The following is a 23,986-nucleotide window of genomic DNA, read 5'->3' on the forward strand; positions in this document are numbered from 1 at the left end:
GGAGAAATAAAGCATCCGAGTGTATTTATTAATTTCAAAGTATATTTTTTCTACTCCCTAGGGTAAGGTTACTTTACATCTCCATAAATCTGAGATACTCCAGTCTACGTCCCTGTTGCCTGATTCACGGTTAATATATTTTAGAGGCTCAGCGCCTCACCCAGGCTGCTATAGTATATCGTTTGTCTTTTCACACATGAGGCAGTTTAGTGTACTGCTCAACAACTTCCTCCACTTCCAAAATACAGAGGATTCTCTTTAAGTGGCCCTTAAATATTAATTGGGACTGCCAGTCACCCTGATGACGAGTCAGTAAGTGAGAAGTGTATAACTTGATTGACTTGCAAATCTTCTAATCTGAGCCTGATCATTTAAAGCAGAAGTAATGCTTTATTTTGTCCAGGACTTACTAATATACAGACTTCTTCAATTGTACCACCTGAATTACTAAAAAGTGAATCAGGAAAAAAGTGACATAGACTTGGAACACCAGGACTAAAAAGTCAAATGGTTGGTTTCCCCCCTTTACATGAACTGCGTTTGAATATGTTACCACTTACAATAGATGTGTTTCCCTTTCTAATGTGCCTGATAACATGGGTGAAAAAAAAACTCCCAGCATTACAAAGGCACATTCTGCAGCTTACCCTTTTCTTGCTTACTATTTCCAGTTCAAGATGGCTTGCCAATGACCAGACGCTTTTCTAAAACCGAATGCCCACAATTCTTTTTAGGAATGCACAAAAAGTCCATGGAGGCCTTGTCGAACTCCCCAGGCGGGAAAGCTGATCCCCTGCCATCGCTGGCCGTTCACAAGCAAGACGAGAGAGAGGCGGACGACAGGAGGAAAGACTGCAAGTCTCCCATCTCCAAAGAGGAACTGAGAGAGAACAGCATTGCGGCACTCCGGGCCAAAGCGCAGGAGCACAGCGCCAAAGTACTCGGGACTGTTTCTAGTGACGCACCGCCACGCAAGGCAATGGCGCTGGAGGAAACGGAAGAGAAGAGTGGCGATAGCGTCAAGCCGGCGGAGGAAGAGGACGACGCGAAATAGGCGTGTCGTCTGAATGCCAGGAGGCTGGACATTTGGGGAGACTGTTGAGCTTGACAAGCTTTCTTTTTATTGATGTAACGTTTTTTGTATATTTTTTCGATAATATTTCTGCTTGATATTTCTCTGCTCATGAAATGAGTATCTTCGTGGAGGTTGGATACCTTCAAAAAGTAAAATCGGGGGTATATTATCATTTGTTTTTCTTTTAAAGAGCAAAATAGCTGCTAGTTTTTGTTTATGCTGTGCTGCCAGTCACTCCTCGAATGTTTTATTAAAACGCACAAACGCTCCGAAAGCAGCTCACTTCAGAAGGATTACTGACCACCGACAAAGAACAAGTGGAAATGTCCGAGTAGCGAATCACAACAAAAAAAGAGAGCACGAGTGAGTACAGTGACTTAAAAACCGTCATGGGACAGCAATAACAGCAGAGCAAAATTAGTCAAACGAAGACTACTCGAAAATAACTTAACTAGACCATTTCAAAGCAGTGTTGGGGAACGCTACTTTTAAAAGTAACTGAGTGACATTACTGACTACTTACCAAAACACGTCATTAAATATGGCATATTGTAATGCGTTACAAACAGTGCGTTGCTTTTTCTTTTGTATTAAAAATCCTACGCCCATGTAGAACCCGTCCTGAAACTTATCAATAGCAAGTATCTGGATGAAAACTAAACAGATGATACTTTATTTGTAAGTTTCCGTTACACTCTTTTAAATGCTAGTTCTGTAATGGTACTTTACAGGGCCGTGTGGTTCCTTGTTGAACTCTTGCCTGACAAAGAACCATTTAATTTAGGGACTAAAAATATATATATAAAATATTACAAATGATCGGACAAAAGAGAAGTCCTTAATGTATAGTAGGCAGGATACTTACAGATCAAGAAAATCTGAACTTAACTCGAGTTATTGTGTGCAGCGAGAGTCCTTTTAAAATCAGGAACCCATTGTCATTTCACAAAATCTGTTATCTCTTTTTATATTGACCGCTACAGAAAGTTCCTTCGGGGACCTTCATGTGGATGGCTCCTCTGGTAACCAAAAATGGCCTCGCTCTTCAGGGCCGCTTTGGCACCCTGACTTTTACGAGTGTATTGGACTGCATGTGGCACACTCTGTTGATTGGCTGTGTGACTGAGCGGTCCACCACATTTATTTGGGTGATCACTGGCTCCCTGCGATGCTAAACTGGGCCAGTTAAATTTACCCCTCAGCACATGCAGGACTAAATGTATATTTGTAACTTTTGTTCAGTTCAGTTCCCTTTATTGCATGTTTTTAACCTCTTCCTCCCTAGCTTTTACCAGATGGCCAAAGCACATATGTATACAATATTACTGAATAAATGCAATACGTCTGCATAATAACACTCTTTTTTTGTCTGAGGAGCAGGAATAAGCATTAGAAATAATGTATTTTTTAAGGTAATACACGTTTTTACTTCAGGAAAATAAGTATTGTGTTACATGACTTGTTACTTTAAAAAGTAGTCTATGTAATGCACGTTACTTTTAATATGTTGCCCCCCCCCCCCCCCCCCCCCAACAGTGTTTAAAAGTTGCTACATAGAGGAAAAAACACGCTAATAATAACGTAAAAAGTCACTTTTATGGATTTTCAGACCTTGACCACAACGTCCGTACTTCTTGCTCCTATCATGTAGCTCAGGGGATCCCAAGTCCAGCCCTGGTGTACCACTGTGGCTCCAGGCCTTCATTCCCACCAGTTACACAAATCAGTAGGCCACACGTTTGTCTCAACCACCTAATTTTTTTAGCTGGCCTTTTTTCTTTTCTTTTTCTTTATTTAGAAAAGGGCACTAGTATGATATTTGCATTTTGAACAAATTTGGAGATGCGATTTCTTCGTCATAGTTTTAAACACTATGCCGTTAATTATTGTACTTTTTCTTGCTTTTTAAGAGTTTTCATTTTTTATGTTCTGTTTAAGGGTTTTCTTATTAATCAGCTGACAAGTGAATTTTATACACCCAAGTCTGCGCTGCTTATCACTAATCCTGTGTCTGAACAGAATTAAGTGAGTAAACCCCACAGGAAAAGGTGAATTTAAAAGAATATGGTTCACAAAAGTTAACATTTAAAGATATGGCAAAAAAATGCACATTTCTGAATGTTGTTTACATGTAAATATACTAGCACGTATTTCCGAATGCAAAATAAGAGAAGAAAAAGACTAATTAAAGAATTAGATCATTAGAATTTATTCATGAAACTGTTTGGAATGAAAACCCGCAGCCCCAGTGGTACTAGAGGACTGAACTTGAGGAGCCCTGGTGTACCTCATTGTGGGGCAGTGTAGACGAGAGATGTATTAATTTTGGTCACTTGTGTACGCCAGTGATACATTTTGTTGACTTCACATGATCTTTTCTGCTGAGAAAATAGTCCCATTTTGAAGTAAGCTTAGGTTAGGGATCAAACTGTTCCCTTCTGTACATTAAGTAAACGTTGATCACAACATTTATTTGCTTTGTTTTCTTATTCAAGAGGGGGTGCTTACAGCTGTTTCAGCAAAATCTCAAGTTTTCTGAAGCCACATTATCCGTTAAAGAGCCTGTATCAGCAAGCTTGGGATCAACCCTGGGTGAAATCACAGGGCAACAGCACATAACCTCATAGCAGGGAAGTTTAGAGCTGCTTGTTAACCTCACGTACAAATGAAAATAACCCAGAGTGCTGGGAAAACTCTTTAGCAGCCTATAGGAGGTAATTGGGCAGAGACTTCAAGCCAGGAGGTGTGGAGCAGCAGCAGCAATAACTACTGTCCAGATCCTACATAGAAACAAGGACAACTCATATTCTAATTTCCATAGTAATGACATACTGAGCATTTTATGTAAGTTGTTCAAAAATCAGACCCTCACAAAGCACTGAGCGATTTAATATTAATAATATCATTTAAGAATTGCCGTTCAGTTTTAGTGTTGTCACTTTTATACTTCATGTGATGCAGGTGAACTTGTTGTAGTGAGGCAGAGATTGTACGGCTGCCGTTGATTCTGTCTAAATAACTGCAGCATGCAGGCAGCTAATAATGGCAATATTTTGAAGTTATCTTTATTGTTTGAATAATGTCTTTCATTTTATCACTCCTGGAATTCACTCGCAAGTCCTTTTCCTGACAGTGTGTGGGACGCACTGTTTTGTTTCTTTCAGACGGTGTCTAACAAGACATGGATGTGTCTGTTACAAGAGTGGACATCGTTGTGCTACACCTTTAACATTCACGGTGAATAAAGTAAGAGTAACAGTCTTCAGAAAAAGAGTAAGAAAATCCAAATGTTTCACTCAGTCCCCGAGCACTTAGTGTTCATCACTGGAGTCTGCAGAGTCAAACCTGGCACTATTGTGAAAAAAAATCAGTATTATATATTTTTTTTAAAGTGAAATAGTAGCAATGCAGCTATTCTATGTACTTTGGTGTAAATATTGTAAATAAAGTCATTACAAATACTCCTAAAGTGTTTTAAACCAGACCTTCTGTAGCAAAGGATCAAATCAGTCAAGATTTCTGTATGTGAAATAAACAGTGACGTTGTTCTTTAGGCGGTTGCCTTCTATGTTCTTGCTGTTAACACTGGTAAGGAGATTCTCCAGGTCTCTTGGCTTTCTTTTATTCCAGTAAGTAGACACAAGGGCATGAGAGAAGTCCTGTATTTAGGGACACATAGCATGTAGACAGACCTTTGGCCTCAGTTAACTTTAATCCTAACCACTAAAGTTCCTTCTGCTGCGGGACTAAAGATCTGATTGGCTGGAGGTAACAATCTTTGTAAAGAGTGGGTACAGGTCCATGTTAGACTAGCATCTGATCTCAGTAGAATTGGGACCGAGTGCAGAAGCCCCTTCCCATAAAGCAGTTCAATTTTTAGTGGTTGGATTTGACTTTGAGAGGATTCTACAGTATACAGTATTTAAGATGAGCGGTAGGTTAAAAAAAAAAAAGAAAGAATCAGCAGAAAACTGGACATTCAACCACTTGCAGAAACCATCGAAATAAAACATGGCCATAATAAAGATGAGTGAAATAAAGTTATTACAAAGAAGATTGTTGACATGAAGGCTGAAAGAAAATGGCTGAGGGAAAGAGCGTGAAGGGTATGGGAAGAAAATGGCAAAGAAGCAGCCAGAAAGAGAGGGATGACCAGTGAACAAGTGAAGATCTTGGCAAAAGTTAGGAAAACAGTCAACTGGCTCAAGACCCTAACACCATAAGGTACAACGGGAGAAGATCAAAGTACGCGGTTTTGATAAAATGGGCCTTCCTGTGATCTACAGCCAGGCCGAGGCAGCAGCATTTGACAGGTCAGGTGGAGTTGGCAAACACACGACCACATCTTGCCAGTATAGGACAGCAAACACAAACTCTTACTTGCCGCTCTTTTCGTCTGCCACATTGCCCATTTTACAGAGGTAACCTTGTCCAGCTGTCATCATCGAAGGAGATCTGAAAAGTGAACGTCACATGCTGGAAAATGCCAAAGAGGGTAGCCGTCTTACTAGCTCAACTTTAACATGAATATGGTACAAATAGTGTACTGGTCTGATATCAGTGAGCCCATTGCTGCATCTTTATGAATCATTAAAATGTTCTTTGCTTATTCAACCACAGACTGGCCATATAACTGGTTAGTTATTTAAAAAAAAAAACTAAAGTTATACAAAAAGCAGAAAATAATGTGGTCCTGCACGAGTTTAAATGGACTGTTGGAAAGCATTTAGGGATTTTTTACACCATTATGCAAAATACATTTGAGGTTAGGGGTTATTAGTAGAATCATTTTGTATTAAGCATTTGAAGCAGAAAAAAAGCAGAATCGGAGAGATGGAGGGGGAAATATTTAAAATCTTTAAAAAGATAAAGAATCAAGTGAGAGATGAAGTTAATGAAAGGTTACCAAGCATTGTAATCATGATCAATAAGGAATTGAATAAAGAGAAAATGGACATGAACATCCAGAGCATTAATAGTTTCAAGAACATTTAAAGAAAAAAGGAAGCGTTTAAACAATGTGAAAATAGTACCAGATGGACGGACTCCAACCTGAAGTCTACTTACAGTTCTGGAGTTTATTAAAAAACAAACAAAAAAAATGTAAATAATGAAATGTTTGAATAAACAAAATAAAAGACATTGGAATTGTACGAAGTGCAGCAGTCGAGACAACAATTAAAGAGATGAAAAAAGGGTCTGGACAAAAATAAGAGAAGAAGAGATCTTACGAGAGCAAGCAAAGGACAAACAAATTAAGGTAAATTAATACAAAAAGGTCTGACCAGCACAGAAGATTTCGATATCAAATGTTTCACTATATTAAGTATTTAGTTAAGACCGCTAACATCTAATTTCTCGAAAATGTTCCTGCACGGCTTATTTTAACTTTAGACAACATAAAAGTAAGCTTTTTCAGCGAGCCCTAAAGCATACCTTTCATTGTTTAATTAATCACTCCACGGACCACATTGACGAACCTTGTGCTCGCCGTAAGAACACTGAAATGTCTCGAAGTGGAACGCCTCCTACCACAATTGTTGCCGCCCTTTGCCCCACCTTTTGACGCTGATTGATCATTTGATTACATTTTTGTTTTGGCACGACTGAAGCGGAATCGTCTTGAATAGAAATGCAGTACGTTTCCTTCGCTTTTAGTTATATGATACAGCATCTATTGATCTGAAGTAAAGTGCCATTTTAAACTGACACGAACATTGTGTGACGTAGTGGAAAGCAATCAGCCATCTGGTTAATATATGCTTCAAATTTAGCATGAAACCCTGCCAAAATGAAGTGCCCCACGTAGATAACCATTACATTTCAATATTGTTAACGCGTCGGATTGCATTTAATTTTTGTCACGAATAATCTTCCATACTGCAAAATGTGCCTTCTTCTCGGAGTGAAAATGAAATCAGAGTGCAAGCGTTAGTTGGATCTGATTCTACATTTTCAAGCTCAGGGATTTTTCTTTTAAACTGCGGATCCTTTATTTGAACATCTTGTGTACTGTCCTGTGATAAAACGTGCACTGTATCTGTAAAACATTTTCTTTTTTAGTTACAAGACAGGTGCATTATGCCCTTTAAATCAAGAAGCTCCTTTTTGTCGCTGATTCATTCATTCAATTCAACGCCTCTCCCTGCCAGACAAGCTCCGATTCGTCGTCGATTTAACAGATAAATTAAATGAGAGAAATGCTCGAAGTTGCCCAGTACTCTCTGGCACACAGGACCTTGCGGCACTCGTACCTTCTGCTCATCTATTCTCTCGATCTGGAGGAGTACCGGAACTTCATTACCCAGAGTGCACCACGCTACTCGGGCGGCTCGCGCTTCTCCAGTTAAGTTCTTTCTGCGGGTTTTAAATGGGCGCGCGTCTCACTCATCAAGAAGATAAGAAGGTCGGAACCAGAAAGCATAACGCGACTCAAAAATCGAAGTGAGTTAATTTTTCTGAAAAGAGAGTGCTCGTCAAATGAGCAAATGCTGTATTTTTACTTTCACAGCTGTTAGTTCGTTGTCTTGAGGCATAAAGCAGTGGTACAATCACAGGAAAAGTTAATTGCCAATCCAAGCTCCTCATTGTTTTGATAACATGAAACATTAAAGTCCTGAAAGCTAAAACGTGACTAGCGAGTGTTCATTCGGCTACTTCAGAGCTCATTACTGAAGACCTTATTATCTTGACGGAATCGTACACCAAAACTGTAGATCGGAATAACAGGAATTTGTATACCTAATTTAAAGAAACACAAGACGTGAATATTAGCACTATCTCTTAATGCCTTTTATTCAGACACTGTCAATGTATTCTGATTAGACTGATCCCACCTGACACGTATTTCGACGAGAGGACCACCCGTCCTCTGAGCCAATTGAGCTGAGCAGCTCCTGTCCGCTGTCACTTGGCTGTTTGTCACCAGCACACTGCAGGTCCCCGGAAGGTGTTCATGTGTTTCAGTTGTAGGACATTCGAAACAGAACTTGTCATTGCCAGAATAAAACACCAGAATGAAGCAGCATTCTTATAACTTGGAAGAAATAACATGAAAACAAATAGATGCTTAATGGTGTACAGGGCCGGATTTTCCTATAGGCTAACTAGGCTTCAGCCTAGGGCCTCAAGATCAAGAGGGGCCTACATTCAAATTGTTAGCAAAATTTTATTATCTCTCATGTAATTTACAAACTTAAAAATGGAAGGTGAAAGGGCCTCATAAGTGGAATAGCCTAGGGCCTCTTTTCATATAAATCCGGCCCTGATGGTGTACATTTTATTTTTTAAAAAGTCACCATTTTCTGCAGTAGAAATCATTTGAAATGATCGGTTTTTATGTATTATATATCAACAAAGCAATTTGTCCGTGATGGCATGCTTATGTACACATCACTAGCCCTGCAAATGAAAGAACGATATATGCAAAATATTTTTCTTATTCGCGAGAGTGTCACAGATTACTTGCAAAATGTTACGTTAAGACAAAATTAAACACAATTCAAACCTGGACGAGTCGCAGACTGGTCTGACTGAGTCCCTGGGGATGTCACACTACACGACTGTCATTCATTGGCGTGCGGCGCGACTGAAAATAGCTTGAAAGTCGTGTAGTATGGCAGGCCCTTAACACCCCTTACCAACTGAATACCTTTACACTTTCTGGTGGCTCCTTTTCGATTGAAATATATATATATATATATATATATATATATATATATATATATATATATACATATATATATATATATATATATAATCATACATCGTCTGTCTGTCTGTCTGTCTGTCCGCTTTTCATGACAGAACTACTTAACGGATTTAGATCGGGGTTTTTTTTTCTATAATTTGCTTGAAGATTCCGGTTGATTTTGCGACTTCTTTCATTCCGCTAAGAATCATAGTTCGCTTTCAGGACAGAGGCTGCGGGCCGAGGGGAGGGGGAAGCCGGACAGGGCCCTCCTCACTGCCCTTTTTCATTAATATGCGAGGGGAGCCGGGAGCACGGCGTGTATATATATATATATATATATATATATATATATATATATATATATATATATATATATAATATACACACTTTGAATTGAAAGATATGCACAGGTGACATTTACTGACTCGCCTCAAAAAACATCCCGTTAACAGGGAAGAGTAGTCCGTGCTTATCAAGTCACACGTGAGGACGGTGACAATCAGGACGACACTTTACGGGGAATAAACGCAGCGGAACAACGTGCAGGTCAGGCTGCGGAGCAACAACAATGCTTCATTATGCCCAATGATTTGTATTCAAACACTACACACACACAAACACATCTATCTGTCTTTCTATCAATATGGTGCATAATCAAAACGTATATGAAGAAATAACTTTAATACCCTGCTTTATTATTAATGTATACGTATATGGCATATTGTATCCAGATATGATCTGGAAAACAGTGCCCAGTCTGTGAATTATTGACAATACAGTCCTCCTCAGAAGAGGTTCAATAAAGAGTGTATGATCCATATGTTACTAACAAAAATTTGCAGTTTTTTTTATAATCAATAAAAGGACAACCAGAGAAATGGGTAAACATGACACAATGTACAAAGTAAAACTAATACCGGCTTTATTGTTAAGTTTTAACCACAAAATCATTACTCATTTAGGGCCTAAAAAAAGAAAATGAAAAACGCCATAAAATGTTTTGACAGCAGAATAACATTTCGTTAAACGAATCCATTAACTTTAGTAAAAAGTGAATATGCAGTATACTGTAATCCAACACGTTAAGACACAGACACGTGATAATGAAGTTTGCTGTTTGCTTAAACGTTTACAAAGCGCGACTGCAGCTTTTGACCTTCACATTCTGTCCCGGTAAAGTAAGGGCCCCCATTTCCACTCTCGTGTCCAAAGTGCTTCTTACAAACCTCGGGGGCCGAACCTCCTGATGTCCGACTGCTTACAGCTAAACCCGTCACTGCACTTGGATCTCAGAACTGTTGCTGAATTACTTAAAAATGTACTCGAGGGTAAACCACACATTTTTGAGGGGCATACCTCATGTATTCTAAATTCTCAGAATTCTGGACGAAACTTATTAAATTATTTAAATGTACGTGTTTTTATTCCGTTTGCCAGTTCTTGTTATGATGAAACCATAAGGAAATTTAATTTGGGGATAACATCGGCAAGGGTGACATCAACATCGCCCAACACACACTGTTGTGTTTTTACACTTAAACCAACAGTATAATAGTAAGTTAATAAAGAAAGACACAAATACGGCAATTACCAAACTTCCACCATTTTATGTATATAAACAAGTTCCGGCTGTAACGTGCACCTTAATACCAGAGTGCAGGCACATAACACATTCAATGCAATAATTTGAAACATTAAATAGAACTTATATTTAGTATTACATTTTTACATATACATAACACACACACACACACACACACACACACACACACAGACCTGAAGGTGGCGGTGTTGCAGCTGTTATGAAATTCCTATCCCATCATTTACATCAGGGGTCGACAAGTCCGGTCCTGGAGGACCACCGTGGCTGCAGGTTTTCATTCTGACCCTTTTCTTAATGAGTGACCTGTTTTTTACTGCTGATTAACTTCTTTTGAACTAATTTTAATTGAATTGCTCTTGAAGACTCAGGCCCTTCCTTGTTTCTCTTTCCTTCATTAGCAGCCAAACACGTCAATGAGACACAAAATGAACCAAAACAGGACCAGCAGACTGTGACCATCATACAATATCTGAAAATATTGAAAGGTGAAGGTCTCAGAAATGCTGATCTTCTCGGGTCCCCAAAACATTTTAACGGAGCTCTTAGAAAAAAGAGATAATCAACAATGTCGGAAATGTCTGCTAACTCAACGCACCACGAAAGCAACAACAAGCCACGGAATTAAAGAATTGGTTTAATTAACGACAAGAATCGGCACCTCATTGAGCAGCTGGTTGGAGTGAAATGGTTTGGAGTTTGAGGCCCACACTTAGTTGCTCTTCTGTTGGCTCCCTCACTTCACATGTCATTTCTGTTTGGGTACATTTAAGAAAAGAAATGAAGCAATTCAGAGGAACGATGAAGAACTTCAAGAAAGCAAATCTTAAAAAAGCAATTCAATTACAAGGAATTCACAAGAAGTTAATTAGCAGCACAAACAGGGCACTCATTATAAAAAGGGTTAGAATGAAAACCTGCAGCCACGGAGGTCCTCCAGGACCGGACTTGTCGACCCCTGATTTACATGTTAGTCAGTGACCGCAGATGAAATGTGGCGTCCCATCCTGGACTTGTTTCTGCCTTGCGATCCGCGTTGCCGCGATAGATTCAGGATGTCCGCTCTTCTGTACGAATATTCGTGTAAATGTACAGATGGCTAGATAATGGACCCGATGTCTATGCGACTCAAGCCCGCTGCAGGAGAAAAGCCCGATAATTCATTTGCTTTCTGTGAGATGCCAGCCAGAGTTCCCGTCCCAGAAGCTAAGTGGGCAGCGCTGCCTGCTGGAAGAGAACCCGAGTACGGTAACAGAAACGGTCAACAGCGAACACTAACGCCGACATTACGGATAAGGTGGCACACCGAGTGGTTGCCCCGCTCAGGGCTTTGCTTTTGCCCCCCTTCGCTTTTAAGGACCGACCGCTCGCTTCATGCTGGCACAACCAAGCGGAAGTCACCAATAAAGAAAATACAAATTGTCCATCGGAGTGCTTTTTGATGATTAATAAACCCCAACGTCGTGAAGTTTAACGCACAGTTTCTCAGACGTCCTTTCCACCTTCCTCCTTTGACAGAAAGGGAGTCCACTCAGGCGTGAACGGTAACCGCTCCCCGCCCAAATACTAAAAATCACGAAGCTTTGGGTCATTTTTGGCAGCGGCTGGCACCTCCCACTTGTGCTCTGCACTATCTGACCGCTTTGCCATTGAACTTTCTCAGTCTTCTACGTTACTTCTGGCCACCTGACCAAGGCTCGCCGAGCTGTGACCCACAGAGCTGAGACCCCCGAGGCTGGTCATGGCCCTACTCGGCTTTGTGCTGCGTCGCGTCCTCTCCGGCCACACGTCGCCCTTGTGGAAACAGGTGGAGAGATGCCGGATCTCATCCAGCAGATGGTACAACATCTCTGCCTACATGCCGGAGGCGGCAGCCTTCCCGTACGTAGCGGACTACTCGGACCTGTACAAGTACTCCGTGAACCAGGGCGACAGCTTCTGGGGGGCAGTGGGCCGAGAACGGCTCTCGTGGATGAAGCCCTTCCACACCGTGCAGGACTGCGACTTCAGGGAGGGCAAAATCCGCTGGTTTGAAGGAGGGCAGCTGAACGTGGCAGGTATGAGCGGCCCGCGTTTCTTCGATCTGCGCCGGTAGTGAGGGCCAAGGTGGCCACTCGAAAGCTTTGGGGCGCTCGGCTGTGTTCCTGGCCAGAGTTCATACAGACATGGCACGTGTGGGATTTCTCCGGGATTTCCGAAAGACACCCTGACCGGGTGATTGGGAATTGGAGATTAGCGGATGGGTGGCATCCCGTCATGGGCTGGTTTCATCAAGAAAAGAGATGAAACGGATTGTTATGGAGGACTGCAAACTGGTAATAAGTTAACGGACAGGAGCGGGACACGAACCTTACAACGGGGTAAACGCTTTCAACTTCTTGCGCTTCCTCAAATTATAAAGCTCAGTTTCCAGCATTTGGGACTCATGATGTTGGTATGTCCCAAAGGTGGTTAGCTATGCTGTCTCACCTATCACCACCAGTATGTTGGAGGAATGTTGGTAGCTCTAAATTGGCATGGTGCCTCACTGTGCATTGGCATCCCATCCTGGCTTGGTTCTTGTTTTGCTATCAGAAATACAACCATGAGCTAAATTAGGAAGGTTTGATACTAGATGAGTTAATGGAGGTTACCAATAAAGAACACCTAAAATGCAAGGATGGCACTAGAATGGAAATACCAAACACCCAAATACATTCTTAGCAATGTGAAAGAACCACATGGGCCAATACAGGAGTGCACAATAGATAGATAGATAGATAGACAGATAGGAAATACACTATATGAGATAGATAGATAGATAGATAGATAGATAGGAAATACACTATATGAGATAGATAGATAGATAGATAGATAGATAGGAAATACACTATATGAGACAGATAGATAGGAAATACACTATATGAGAGATAGATAGATAGGAAATACACTATATGAGATAGATAGATAGATAGATAGAGAGCAGGCCAACTTAAATAGAGATATACAGCTTCATAAACTGACAAATGGGCCTAACTGGGTAGAAAGTTTGCAAATGTCCACCTCATGACATCTGGGCAGGGGAGCTGCTGTGCTAACGGCAGACAGCAGCCTCACACTGGAAATGCCGCCTCTTATTTTCAGGAGTGTCGCTGAACACAATTTCTTGCCCAGTCCAAGGCATCTTATTTTTTTTACAAATGGTGCTTATTTCGATACCTACAGGTCATCAAGTCATTGGTGCATTTTCCAGCCCCCTTTCCAGCACCTAGCAGCTGTGGTGCCTGGACACGGGTCCAGTACCTGACTGGAGAGCGCCCTGCATGGCATTCTTTTCATGTTTTGATTTTTACTTTCCCTTTAAGTCTTAAGATGTGCTCTCAGACTTACTGGTGACCCCAACTTGTCCTGGTGTGTGTCAGAGTGTGCCCAGTGATGAATTAGACGGCTGCTTTGGCCCACGGCCAGTCTTGTGCCTGTTGAAGCTGGTGGCTGGCGCTGGGCTCCTAGCACACAGCTGGATTTGTGACTCTTGTGCTCCGTGGCCGTCGTTGGAAATTTGGTGAGCAGATCTTAAGTCCTCTTGCCCAACACTTCAAAGTGTCCTTCCTGAAAGTATGGACTATGGAAGTTTGATTGCACTTATGATTGTATGTGCCATGAAGGGCACTATATGAAAAGCTTGACTGTGCATTATGAAAAGTGTAAAATAAAAAGATCTTTCATTATAATATTATGTTATAAAGGGTGCTATTTAAAAAAAAAAAGACCAGGTGAATATTATGATAGCAAGCACTAAGTAAGGTGCTACAGAAAAAGCTTGATTTTATATTCTAATAGTATGCACTAGGACAGGCACTATACTGTATAAAAAGAAACTGTGTGTTATGATAGTATGTGCTATGAATAACACTATATAAAATGTATTTGTGAACTATTTTAATATACACTATGAAAGGTGTTTTAAAGAGGATTGCTTTTTGGTTTCCAGTGATGTGTAGTATCCATCCATCCATTATCCAACCCGCTATATCCTAACACAGGGTCACGGGGGTCTGCTGGAGCCAATCCCAGACAACACAGGGCACAAGGCAGGAAACAAACCCCGGGCAGGGCGCCAGCCCACAGCAGATGTGTAGCATGAAGGGTGCTATATAAAACATTAGGAGATTATACATTCTCAAAGGTCCTATATAAAAAGCTAGATTGTGCACTGTCATAGCATATGCTAAAAAGGACGTTAAATTAAAAGGTTTATTGTGCATTATGATGGTACGAGTATGCACTCTGAAAACGAATATATACAAAATACTTAATTTTTCATTATGATAGCATGTGTTATGAAGAGTGCTGCAAAAAAAAAAAATATAAAAAATGTGCCGTGTGAAGCATTGTTAAAAAAGCTTGATTGTACATTCTGATAATATGCCTCATGAAAAGGCACTATATAAAATAACATATGCATTGTGTCTATAAAAAGCTTAATTGTGCAATATTTTAATAGGCACTGTGAAATGTCTTTTATTAAAAGGTTTGTTTTACATTACAATAGTGTGCACTATGAAAGGTGCTATATAAGAAAATAAGCTGTGTATTGTGATAGTAGAGTATGTCCGCCACTATATAACAAGTTGATTGTGCACTTTTGTAATACGCACTGAGTTATGGCATATAAAAGCCTGATGTTCATTTACAAGTGAAGGACGCTATATAAAACGCTCAAATGCGCATTTTGATAATATGCTTTCTGAAAGGCACTATATAAAATGCTGAATTATGTATTGTAATAGCATTTTCTGTCTGTTACTGTATAAAATCTGGATTGTGCCCTATTATGTACTGTTAAAGTAACTACTGTATATGAAATGAATGAATCTGCACTACAATAAGAGTGCACTATGGAGAGCGTTTATTGTTTATTATGGTATGTATGTGAAAAGCTCAATTGCACATTAGGATGGTATTTACTATGAAAGTCTCTCTCTATAACGCTCAACTGTGCATTGTTATAGCGTGGTCTATGAAAGGCACTATATAAGAAGGGCTGATTGGGTATTTTGCGAAGGAGGCTCCTTTTCATAATGGCGGCTCCATGGCGAGTGCTCGTCCGTGAAGGACTCGGGCTGCTTTACCTTTTGCCTACATGACTCTCTCACAGCAGGTCACTGCTCTCCAAACTGAATAAACAGCTCGAGCGAGGAAAGGTGAGTTTTGTGCCAAAGTGCCTCATGTGGTCAGAGTCTGTCTGCTGGGTGCCCACCTAACCGGCAGCCCCTGTGAGGAAGATCCACAGCAGTGTCTTCATCACTGAAACAGGAAAATAAGCTTTAGCATCGGCCAATACTGTACATAGTGCCCTAAAACAGCCATAGAATGGCACCTGTGCTAGTCTCTGCTCTATGGGTTAGCTGGACTGGCAACTCTATATTGGTACTGAGTGAGTGAATATGCCCTTGGTTAGGGTGGTACCCATCCAGGGAGGGCTCCTCTTTGCACCCAAAGGCCCTGGGATTGCTTCTTGATCCCTGTTACCCTGCACTGAAGACAGTGACTTTAAAAAATGAATGAATGCCTCCTTAGGAGTGACCAGAGGTGTGTGGGTGTAAGTGTACCCCCTGATGGACTGGCACTCTATACCAGACTGGTTCTTGCTGTGCACAAAACACTGATGGGGCACCAACTCAGAGGCCCTGAAATAGACAATGCTGGTATAAATGATGAGTGGATGTTATTGGCTAAGAAGCTTTTTAAAACAGAAACTTCCAGCGTCAGCTCCACGTGACTGTCCTGGTGATGCCTGTCACTGGAGTCACTGGCTTCCAGGTCTGATTGTCCAGGGCCCTTCACCCTGAGAAGCCATTCTTCTTGTTCTCTTTATAGCTCTTGAGGGTTGACTCGGTCACTTATGTTGCCACCTTCCTCACTCGGAGGCTGCACCTTCTCGTTATGACTATCCTGACTGGTCACATAATTGTTTTCTTGTCCACCAAGATGCTGAATGCCATCTTCATAGCTTTTTGTCCCAGTGCCAGCCACTCATCTAAAGACTTCACATACCCCAACACACACCCTCAGGATCCTTGGACCACTTTGGCGTATATTTGTCAGTTTGTGCACCCATTGAAATTCATTGACTGACCCAATGATGCACTTTTGGGAGGTCTGCTTGGCTGACATGTGCCAATTGGTCCATGCCACAGCTTTAATGGCATTGATTGGTCTGCACTGAAGGTCTTCATGGAGCTTACATGAACTCCCAGTAGGTGTTCCAGATGTGCAGGTTTGACTGACTGGTATGGGTGAGGGTGGGTGTGCTCTACGTTGAATTAATGCCCTTTCCAGGGTTGGTCACTGCTTGGCATGCAATGCAGGTAAGATCAACTCTGGCTCCAGTGACCACACAAGGGTAGGCAGGAAAAAATGAGCAGCCAAACAAAGGAGGGGTGCCACAATGGACATGGGCTCAATTCCAAGCCTGGTCACTATACGTTTGGAGTTTTATTCTCCCTTTTGATATTCTGAGTTGCTTGATTGTTGATTCTAAATTGTGAAAATGAATGAGCCACATGATGGATTGGTACCTCATTCACAGCTGGCTCTTGCTCTGTACCCAATGGAGCTCCCCAGGTCTGATCTGGCTTAGAAATTGAATGGATGACTCACTAGGAGTGAGCTAGGGGAGTGGGGAGTGGGACCTGCAATGGAGTGGCACCTCATTCTGGACTGGTGTGAGCCTTGTGTCCACATTGCAGGGCCATGGGTTCCGAAAATGGGGTGTTTCTCTGCAGTTTGAGGGTGCAGAATGGGCATCACAATTCAGAATACCAGTCTTATCTTCTCTCTCTCTCTACCTGTACCAGTGAACTGTTTGGACCGCCACATCCACACCTGCCCTGACCGTGTGGCTTTGATCTGGGAGAGAGACGAGCCTGGCACCGAAGTGAAAATCACCTACAGGTGAGCTGCCTCCCTCATGAAGCCTCTCATACAGTGATGTCCACTACTGATGCTTGAGGTCCAGCCTAGTGACAGTAGCCACTGGGATGAGCCTGGGAGGCCACAACTAGCTTAGAATGCTAATAGAATGTTGGCTTATATAGCAGCCTGATGTCTAGAATACAAGTCAAGGGTGGTTGTGCTCAGGTTGAGTAACACACGGGTGAGGCCTCGTCTGGAGGATTGTGAACAGTTTTGGTCTCCATATTACGAAAGCACATAGCAGTGCTAGAAAAATTCAGACGAGAGTGACTAGGCCGATTCTGCGACTGAGCGGTCCGTGCTGCGAGGAGAGACTGAAGGAATTTAAACCTTTTCAGTTTAAGCAAACAGAGATTAAGAGTGGACATGATTGAAGTGTTTAAAATTATGAAAGGAATTAATGCAGCGGTTACTTTAAAATAAACTCAACAACAAGAACACGGGCACACAATTAGACACTTGTTAAGGGCAGATTTCGCTTAAATGCTACAATCCATAGACACATGGAATAAATTACCAAGTACTGTAGTGTGGTGTCGAGTAGGACTTTAGGGACCTTCACAATCCATTTGATGATATTTTAGAGAATGAATAGGATGGACAAGCTTGTTTGGATGAATGGCCCGTTCCCATAACAATTGTCCTAATCTTCTACTTGGGTGTCCCAAGAGGGCTTGTGTCCAGCGATCGCTTACTTGTTGGCGATGAGGACAGTGAGTTACTGACAGGGTCCAGGCAACTGGTATCTGGATGGTCACTGAGTAAGGGATGCTGACTATGGATGCTACAAAGAAGGCCAGTAGCAAGAAATTAAGAAAAATGCATAAAGTTGCACCTAAGAAATTAGCAAATTATTATCAATATGGTTGGTCAGCCTAGCCCTGAAGGGTAGCTGAGGAAATAAACAGTAGGAGCATGTTGCACTGCTGAAGTAGTCAGACACATTATCAGAGAGGATGAAATTGGACACATGGCTTCCATCCACTACCTCACATAAGAGTCTTCACTCAGCCTCACGTCCAACTAAAAGCTCACCGTTAAGTTCACTTGACCTTAAAGACACCCAACAGCATACAGCACAATTCTCTCACAGATTCATATATAGCTGATGAAGACCTCCTTCGATTAGCCAGCAATGGACACACAACTAATGGGTGAGCAAGTGAGATGGCAGCACTGAGGCTCAGACACAAGCTGGATTTAGAGATTTCACAAGATGCATTTCAAGAAATCTTAAAATGAATTACAGATTCTGAAATATGTCTGCTCCAAAATATCTGATATGCATTTTGAGATATCTGACTGTGGACCAAAGAGTTGTCCTCAATAACTGCAGCTATTATCAGGGTTTCCACAATTTTTCAGGGAATGGGAGCACATCAGCTAAGCTGTGAGTGTTTACAATGAATTCAAATCAACTTCTGTCTTTCAATACACTCTGGTTTATCATGGCGCCTGAGAAAGGTGGCGTGCTGCATGTTAGTCAGACACAGAAATACGAATTTCACCTTACTCTACTGCTATTGGTACTTAGGAAGACTCTGTGCATGTTTTGAAATACCTGACATGAATCTGAGCTATCTGGAATTGCACAGGAAGATATTTTAAGATATCTGGAAATGCACGTCGTGGGTCTCAAAATGGTTTGGATGCTATTTTAAGGTATCTCAAAAAGTAGTCAAGATATTTTGAAATGCATTACAGATATCTTCACAGTGACTCACGTTTGAGATAGCTATCCTACATTTTCAGAAATTTCAGGTTCATTTCCTGAACTCCATTTTGGATATCTGATAATGTATTTTAAGATGTTGTAACAGCACTGATGAGTTGCATCAGCCTGGGGATGGCATAAGCGATGAGTCACCAACAATATGAGCTGGCATTCCATCATGTAAAGCAGCAGCTTCAGTGCCAGCGATAGGGGAGCCTGTAAAAACGATAAGCCTGCCACAGTCGCATCCCAGCTGGCCTAGTGAGCCAACCTTCTAAGCTTACCTAAAACAGCGATGGAAATGGCAAGAATCCATTGGGTTGGCACAGGCAAGCACTGGCACAGCTCTGCAGTATCTAAAATTTGATTTCAAGATATCAGATTATCATTTTCAAATTTCTAACATACAATCAAAGATATCTCAAATGTGTTCCTGGGCACCTCAAAACAGCTTCCTTTCCATTTTCTGCGATCTGTAATATTTTTCCAGTTATGTCAAATAATTCTCTGCAAACTTCAGTTGATCTCAAATGCATTTCTAGATCTAGACAGAACGTTCCATTGAAGGAAGTTATTTCACATTGCATACACCGAGGTTTGAGATATAACAGTTGGGTATTACGAGATATGTGAAATTCTTTTAAAAATACACTCCTAAGATATCCGGAACGTCATTTTGAGGCGTCTCTAAAAGTTAATTTGGCTTGCCATACAAGTCTACTGATTCAGAAATTCTGGTGCCAGTCACTATCACTGAAGTCCTCGAAGATGATGAGCTCCTTTGTCCTGGTGGCCCTTTCAGCCACCAACTTAAACAGTCTCCTGACTTGGCACTTACTGCCATCGTTAAGCTCAGAAACACTCGAGCTCTCTGGGTGTCAGAAATGCAGACACCTTCTACCGCAACGTCAAAGGATTTCAATAATCGATCAGTAAAGTGAATGCAGTTCAAAACCCAGCAGAAGTTGGAATAGGTGGAAAATGTATTGTGTGACCAGGGTCTTCAGAGGGAGTCTTATCTCTAAAGAAGGCTGGCAGGCATCTCTGCCATGTCCACCTCTTTAAGGCAAAGTCTTCACTTTGGTTTTTTTTTTTTTCTTTTGCCCACAGTCAGCTGCTGGAACAGACATGCCGTCTAGCAAATGTCCTCAAACGGCATGGCGTAGTGAAAGGAGACCGTGTCACCATCTACATGCCCCCTTGCCCACAGGCGGTGATGGCCATGCTGGCATGTGCCCGGATCGGGGCTGTTCACACCCTGGTGTTTGCAGGATTCAGTGCTGACGCGCTTGCTGACAGAATAAGGGATGGTAAGACTTGACATCGTCTGTGGATATTATAATGAAGGAGGAAGCTTCACTTCTAGGGGTTTGAACTCCCCATTCCTCCAGTGCTCTTCCCATAACACTCAACACCTCAGGGTCGCAGAGAGCTTGATGGTCCAGGTAGTGCCATTTAGCGATTCCAAAGTGATCCCTGTGCGTGTGTGGGCATGGGCCCCGCAATGGACTGATGCCAGGACAGACTCCACAACACCCACTACTGATGTTATATGACTACAATGGATCATGTTAGACCTATTAAGGAATCACAGAATATTTATTCCAAATATGTATAGTACACATATATTGAAATTAGATACGTATTTATAAATATATAAAAACCAATGACTATTAGTACTGAAAATAATGAATCCACAGGGATAATATGGATATCTGGTTAATATCCAGAATCACCATGAACGATCTGATTAATTTTTGGAAAAAGATATTGATAAGTAATGAAGTGATAAGAAAGTAAATCTGTACTCCCATTAGCAAATAATTTCTCAAATGTTAATCAATCGTAAACAAAAGCTTATTATTAACAAATTAATAAAACCTGGATCAGATAATGATCCACCTTAATAAGAGCATAAGTGTCAGTGTGTTCATCTGGTTGTCATGTCTCTGTCATTCCGAATGATGGCACATCACAAACATGTTTAGTAATAAAATTCATTGTATATGTTCTTCCAATAGATGGCACATCACAAACATTAACACTTCTTGTTTTACAAATCCCATACCAAATGGCATATGCATTAAATGCTGCACTTCAAATGTTAACTCTGAGGTGTACGCTGCTTAGTTAGTTTTCAACCCGTCTTTGACACAGCAAGTTCTTCATTAAAAGGGACGGGGCTGCAGTACAGATAGTCTGCCATTATGAAACTCAGGGATTAACAGTAACCACAAGAAGCACTGCAGGGGAAACAAATCAAAAGATTTACCTAATAACATGGCTAATGAAGCAAATGGTCAAGAAATCCAGGAGACCATGGCACAGATGCGACTTACCAAAAATGTCAAGCCACATAAATTGATGTTCAGAAATCTGGAATCACATAGCAAGAAATAACAAAGAGTGGGTACCCGTATGACCAATCCCAACTTAGGTATGAGTAATTTATTATAAGTTTTTCGGCTTTTAGGAATGTAATCATTGCCATGATGATACATTATTGTAATGCATTAAACATTTACCTTATTTAGCCTAACATTAAGCACCACGTTTCTCAAGAAACAGCAAAGAAAGGAGTGGATAGTGTGAATAAAGACCAGAGGCACTCAACAAAAGCCACCATTTCTGCTTAAGAAACTTGTGGTGTGTTTTATTAAATAATCTACAGTTAATGTAGATTTAATATGGCAGATATTTTTCAGTGATTTGTTTTAATTTTGAAGCACAGTTTGTTGTGCACATTCATTTTCAACTGAACGCTGTATAAAGCATTTTTACACTTTGATCTGATTGAGTTGCTAAAGGCTTCATGTTAACCCTCTTCACTTAAGGTTTACTATCATTGTTTTTTCAATGTTTTATGTAATTATCAGTGTTATAAATATTTTATACTTTTTTTTGTCTTTTATTGAATTTATTAAAAGCATGTAATGTTCCATGCAATCAAGTCAAACTTAACAAAACTACATTCAGTTCAACTCCCACCCATGAGAAAGAGAGGAAGGCCGACAGCCAGAGAAAAACGTTAAGAGTAGTAAAGAGGGAAAGAAGTCCTTCACCTCAATATAAATGCTTATTTCAAAATGTTATTGACTAGATCCCACCAGGTTTTAAAAACATTTAGAACAAATCCTCTAAGTGAGAATTTGAATTTTTCCAGTTTCAAATATATAACATCAGTTACCCACTGACTTAAAAGAGGAGAGTTAGGATTCTTATAGTTGAGCAAAATAAGTCTGTGTGCTAATACTGTAGCAAAGGCAATTACAGTTTGTTTGTCCTTCTCCACTTTAACCCCATCTGGGTGTCCACCAAACACAACTGTTAGTGGATTAGGAGCGACTGTGACAACAAGGCTGTCTGATATGCATTGAAAAAATTTTGTCCAGAATGATGTGAATTTGCTGCACACTCAAAACATGTGGCATAGCGAGGATTGAGCTCAATTGCAATGTTCACAGGTTGGATCTTGTCCTAAGAACATTTTGTACAAATTTAAACAAGACAGATGTACTAGATAAAAGATTTTAAGTTGAATAATTGTATGCTTTGCGCATATGGAGATTTGAGTGAATTCTGTGCATGGCTGCCTTCCATTCCTTTTCTGAAATGTTGAGCGAGAGATCCTTTTCTGGGATCTTTAAAAGGAAGGTTTTTATATATTATAGAAATGCTGTCTGATTCTTCAAGACTGATCAATATCTCTTCTGGAATATAAATAGGTGGGAGATGAGGAAAACTGGGCAGATTTAATTTAGTAAAGTTTCTAATTTGGAGATAGTGGAAAAATTGTGTTGATGGGAAGCTAAATTTGGATTGTAATTTTTTGTAGGATGTTTTGGTCTCCAGGCTACAAAAAGGACATAGCAGCACTAGAAAAGGTCCAGAGAAGAGCGACTAGACTGATTCCAGGGCTACAGGGGTTGAATTATGAGGAAAGATTAATAGAGCTGAGCCTTTACAGTTTAAGCAAAAGAAGATTAAGAGGTGACATGATTGAAGTGTTTAAAATTATGAAGGGAATTAGTACAGTGGATCGAGACAGTTATTTTAAAATGAGTTCATCAAGAACATAGGGACACAGCTGGAAACATGTTAAGGGTAAATTTCGCACAAAAATTAGGCAGTTTTTCTTTACTCAAAGAACGATAGACACTTGGAATAAGCTACCAAGTAGTGTGGTAGACAGTAAGACACTGGGGACTTTCAAAACTCGACTTGATGTTTTTTTGGAAGAAATAAGTGGATAGGACTGGCGAGCTTTGTTGGGCTGAATGGCCTGTTCTCATCTAGAGTGTTCAAATGTTCTAATAAAACACTATTTATAAACAAATCTCAAAATGATTTATTCCCATACATTTTCCAAATATTAAAAACTTTCTGAGTTTGGAAAAATGTGGTTATCATGTAGAGGTGTCACAGATAAAATATTCTCTGGAACATTGGTTCCATATTCAGAGTGATGGAGGACAATTGGGTTGTTAGATTATTGACAATATCTTGTATTTACTGGTGTACAAAGCAAGGAATATAAAGAAGTACTACAGGATTTCATTTCTATTGTAGACCAAGCTAGTGTGTGTGTTCATCTATTTGTGTCAATGTCCAGGTTTTAATAGCTTGTATATTTGCCACCTGGAAATAAAATTGAAAATTAGGTAGAGCCATGCAACCTTCAGATTTGGGTCAGTGTAGGATTGCCCTTTGGATGCATGGATATTTCAAATAAATTAAGTTATGTTTGAATCTAATTTTTTAAAAATGATTTGTTAATGTATAGAGAGGATATTCATATAGATAGTGTTAATTTTCCCTGATAAAGTAAGATGGAGGGTAGACCATCTATGCACATCTTGTTGAAGTTTTTCCAAGCAGACAGCAAACTTTTGTTGAAAATGAGCTTTATATTTACTTGTGATGTTTACTAGGTATTTAAACTGATCT

The 23,986-nt window shown here is 40.6% G+C and overlaps 2 protein-coding genes across 3 annotated transcripts in view; both read left to right on the plus strand.

Annotated features, from left to right (window-relative positions):
• vsx2 (visual system homeobox 2) overlaps positions 1–4,623 on the plus strand; it is a 29,221-nt gene extending 24,598 nt beyond the window's left edge. Inside the window, exon 5 of one of the 2 annotated variants that reach the window (XM_028821455.2) lies at positions 735–4,623. In XM_028821455.2, the coding sequence (XP_028677288.1) occupies positions 735–1,054 (320 nt within the window). In that variant the 3' untranslated portion in view covers positions 1,055–4,623. Of the gene's footprint in view, positions 1–671 lie in introns of both variants that reach the window. The other variant, XM_051919868.1, reaches the window with a different exon arrangement.
• Positions 4,624–11,978: 7,355 nt separating this feature from the next.
• LOC114666405 (acetyl-coenzyme A synthetase 2-like, mitochondrial) overlaps positions 11,979–23,986 on the plus strand; it is a 40,699-nt gene continuing 28,691 nt past the window's right edge. The window contains exons 1-3 of the mRNA XM_028821252.2: positions 11,979–12,425; positions 17,208–17,304; positions 20,150–20,349. Coding sequence (XP_028677085.1) covers positions 12,110–12,425; positions 17,208–17,304; positions 20,150–20,349 — 613 coding nt within the window. The 5' untranslated portion in view covers positions 11,979–12,109. The remainder of the gene's footprint in view (positions 12,426–17,207; positions 17,305–20,149; positions 20,350–23,986) is intronic.

This window comes from Erpetoichthys calabaricus, chromosome 16 (genome assembly GCF_900747795.2).
Source record: "Erpetoichthys calabaricus chromosome 16, fErpCal1.3, whole genome shotgun sequence".
NCBI classification, from domain to species: Eukaryota; Metazoa; Chordata; class Cladistia; order Polypteriformes; family Polypteridae; genus Erpetoichthys; species Erpetoichthys calabaricus.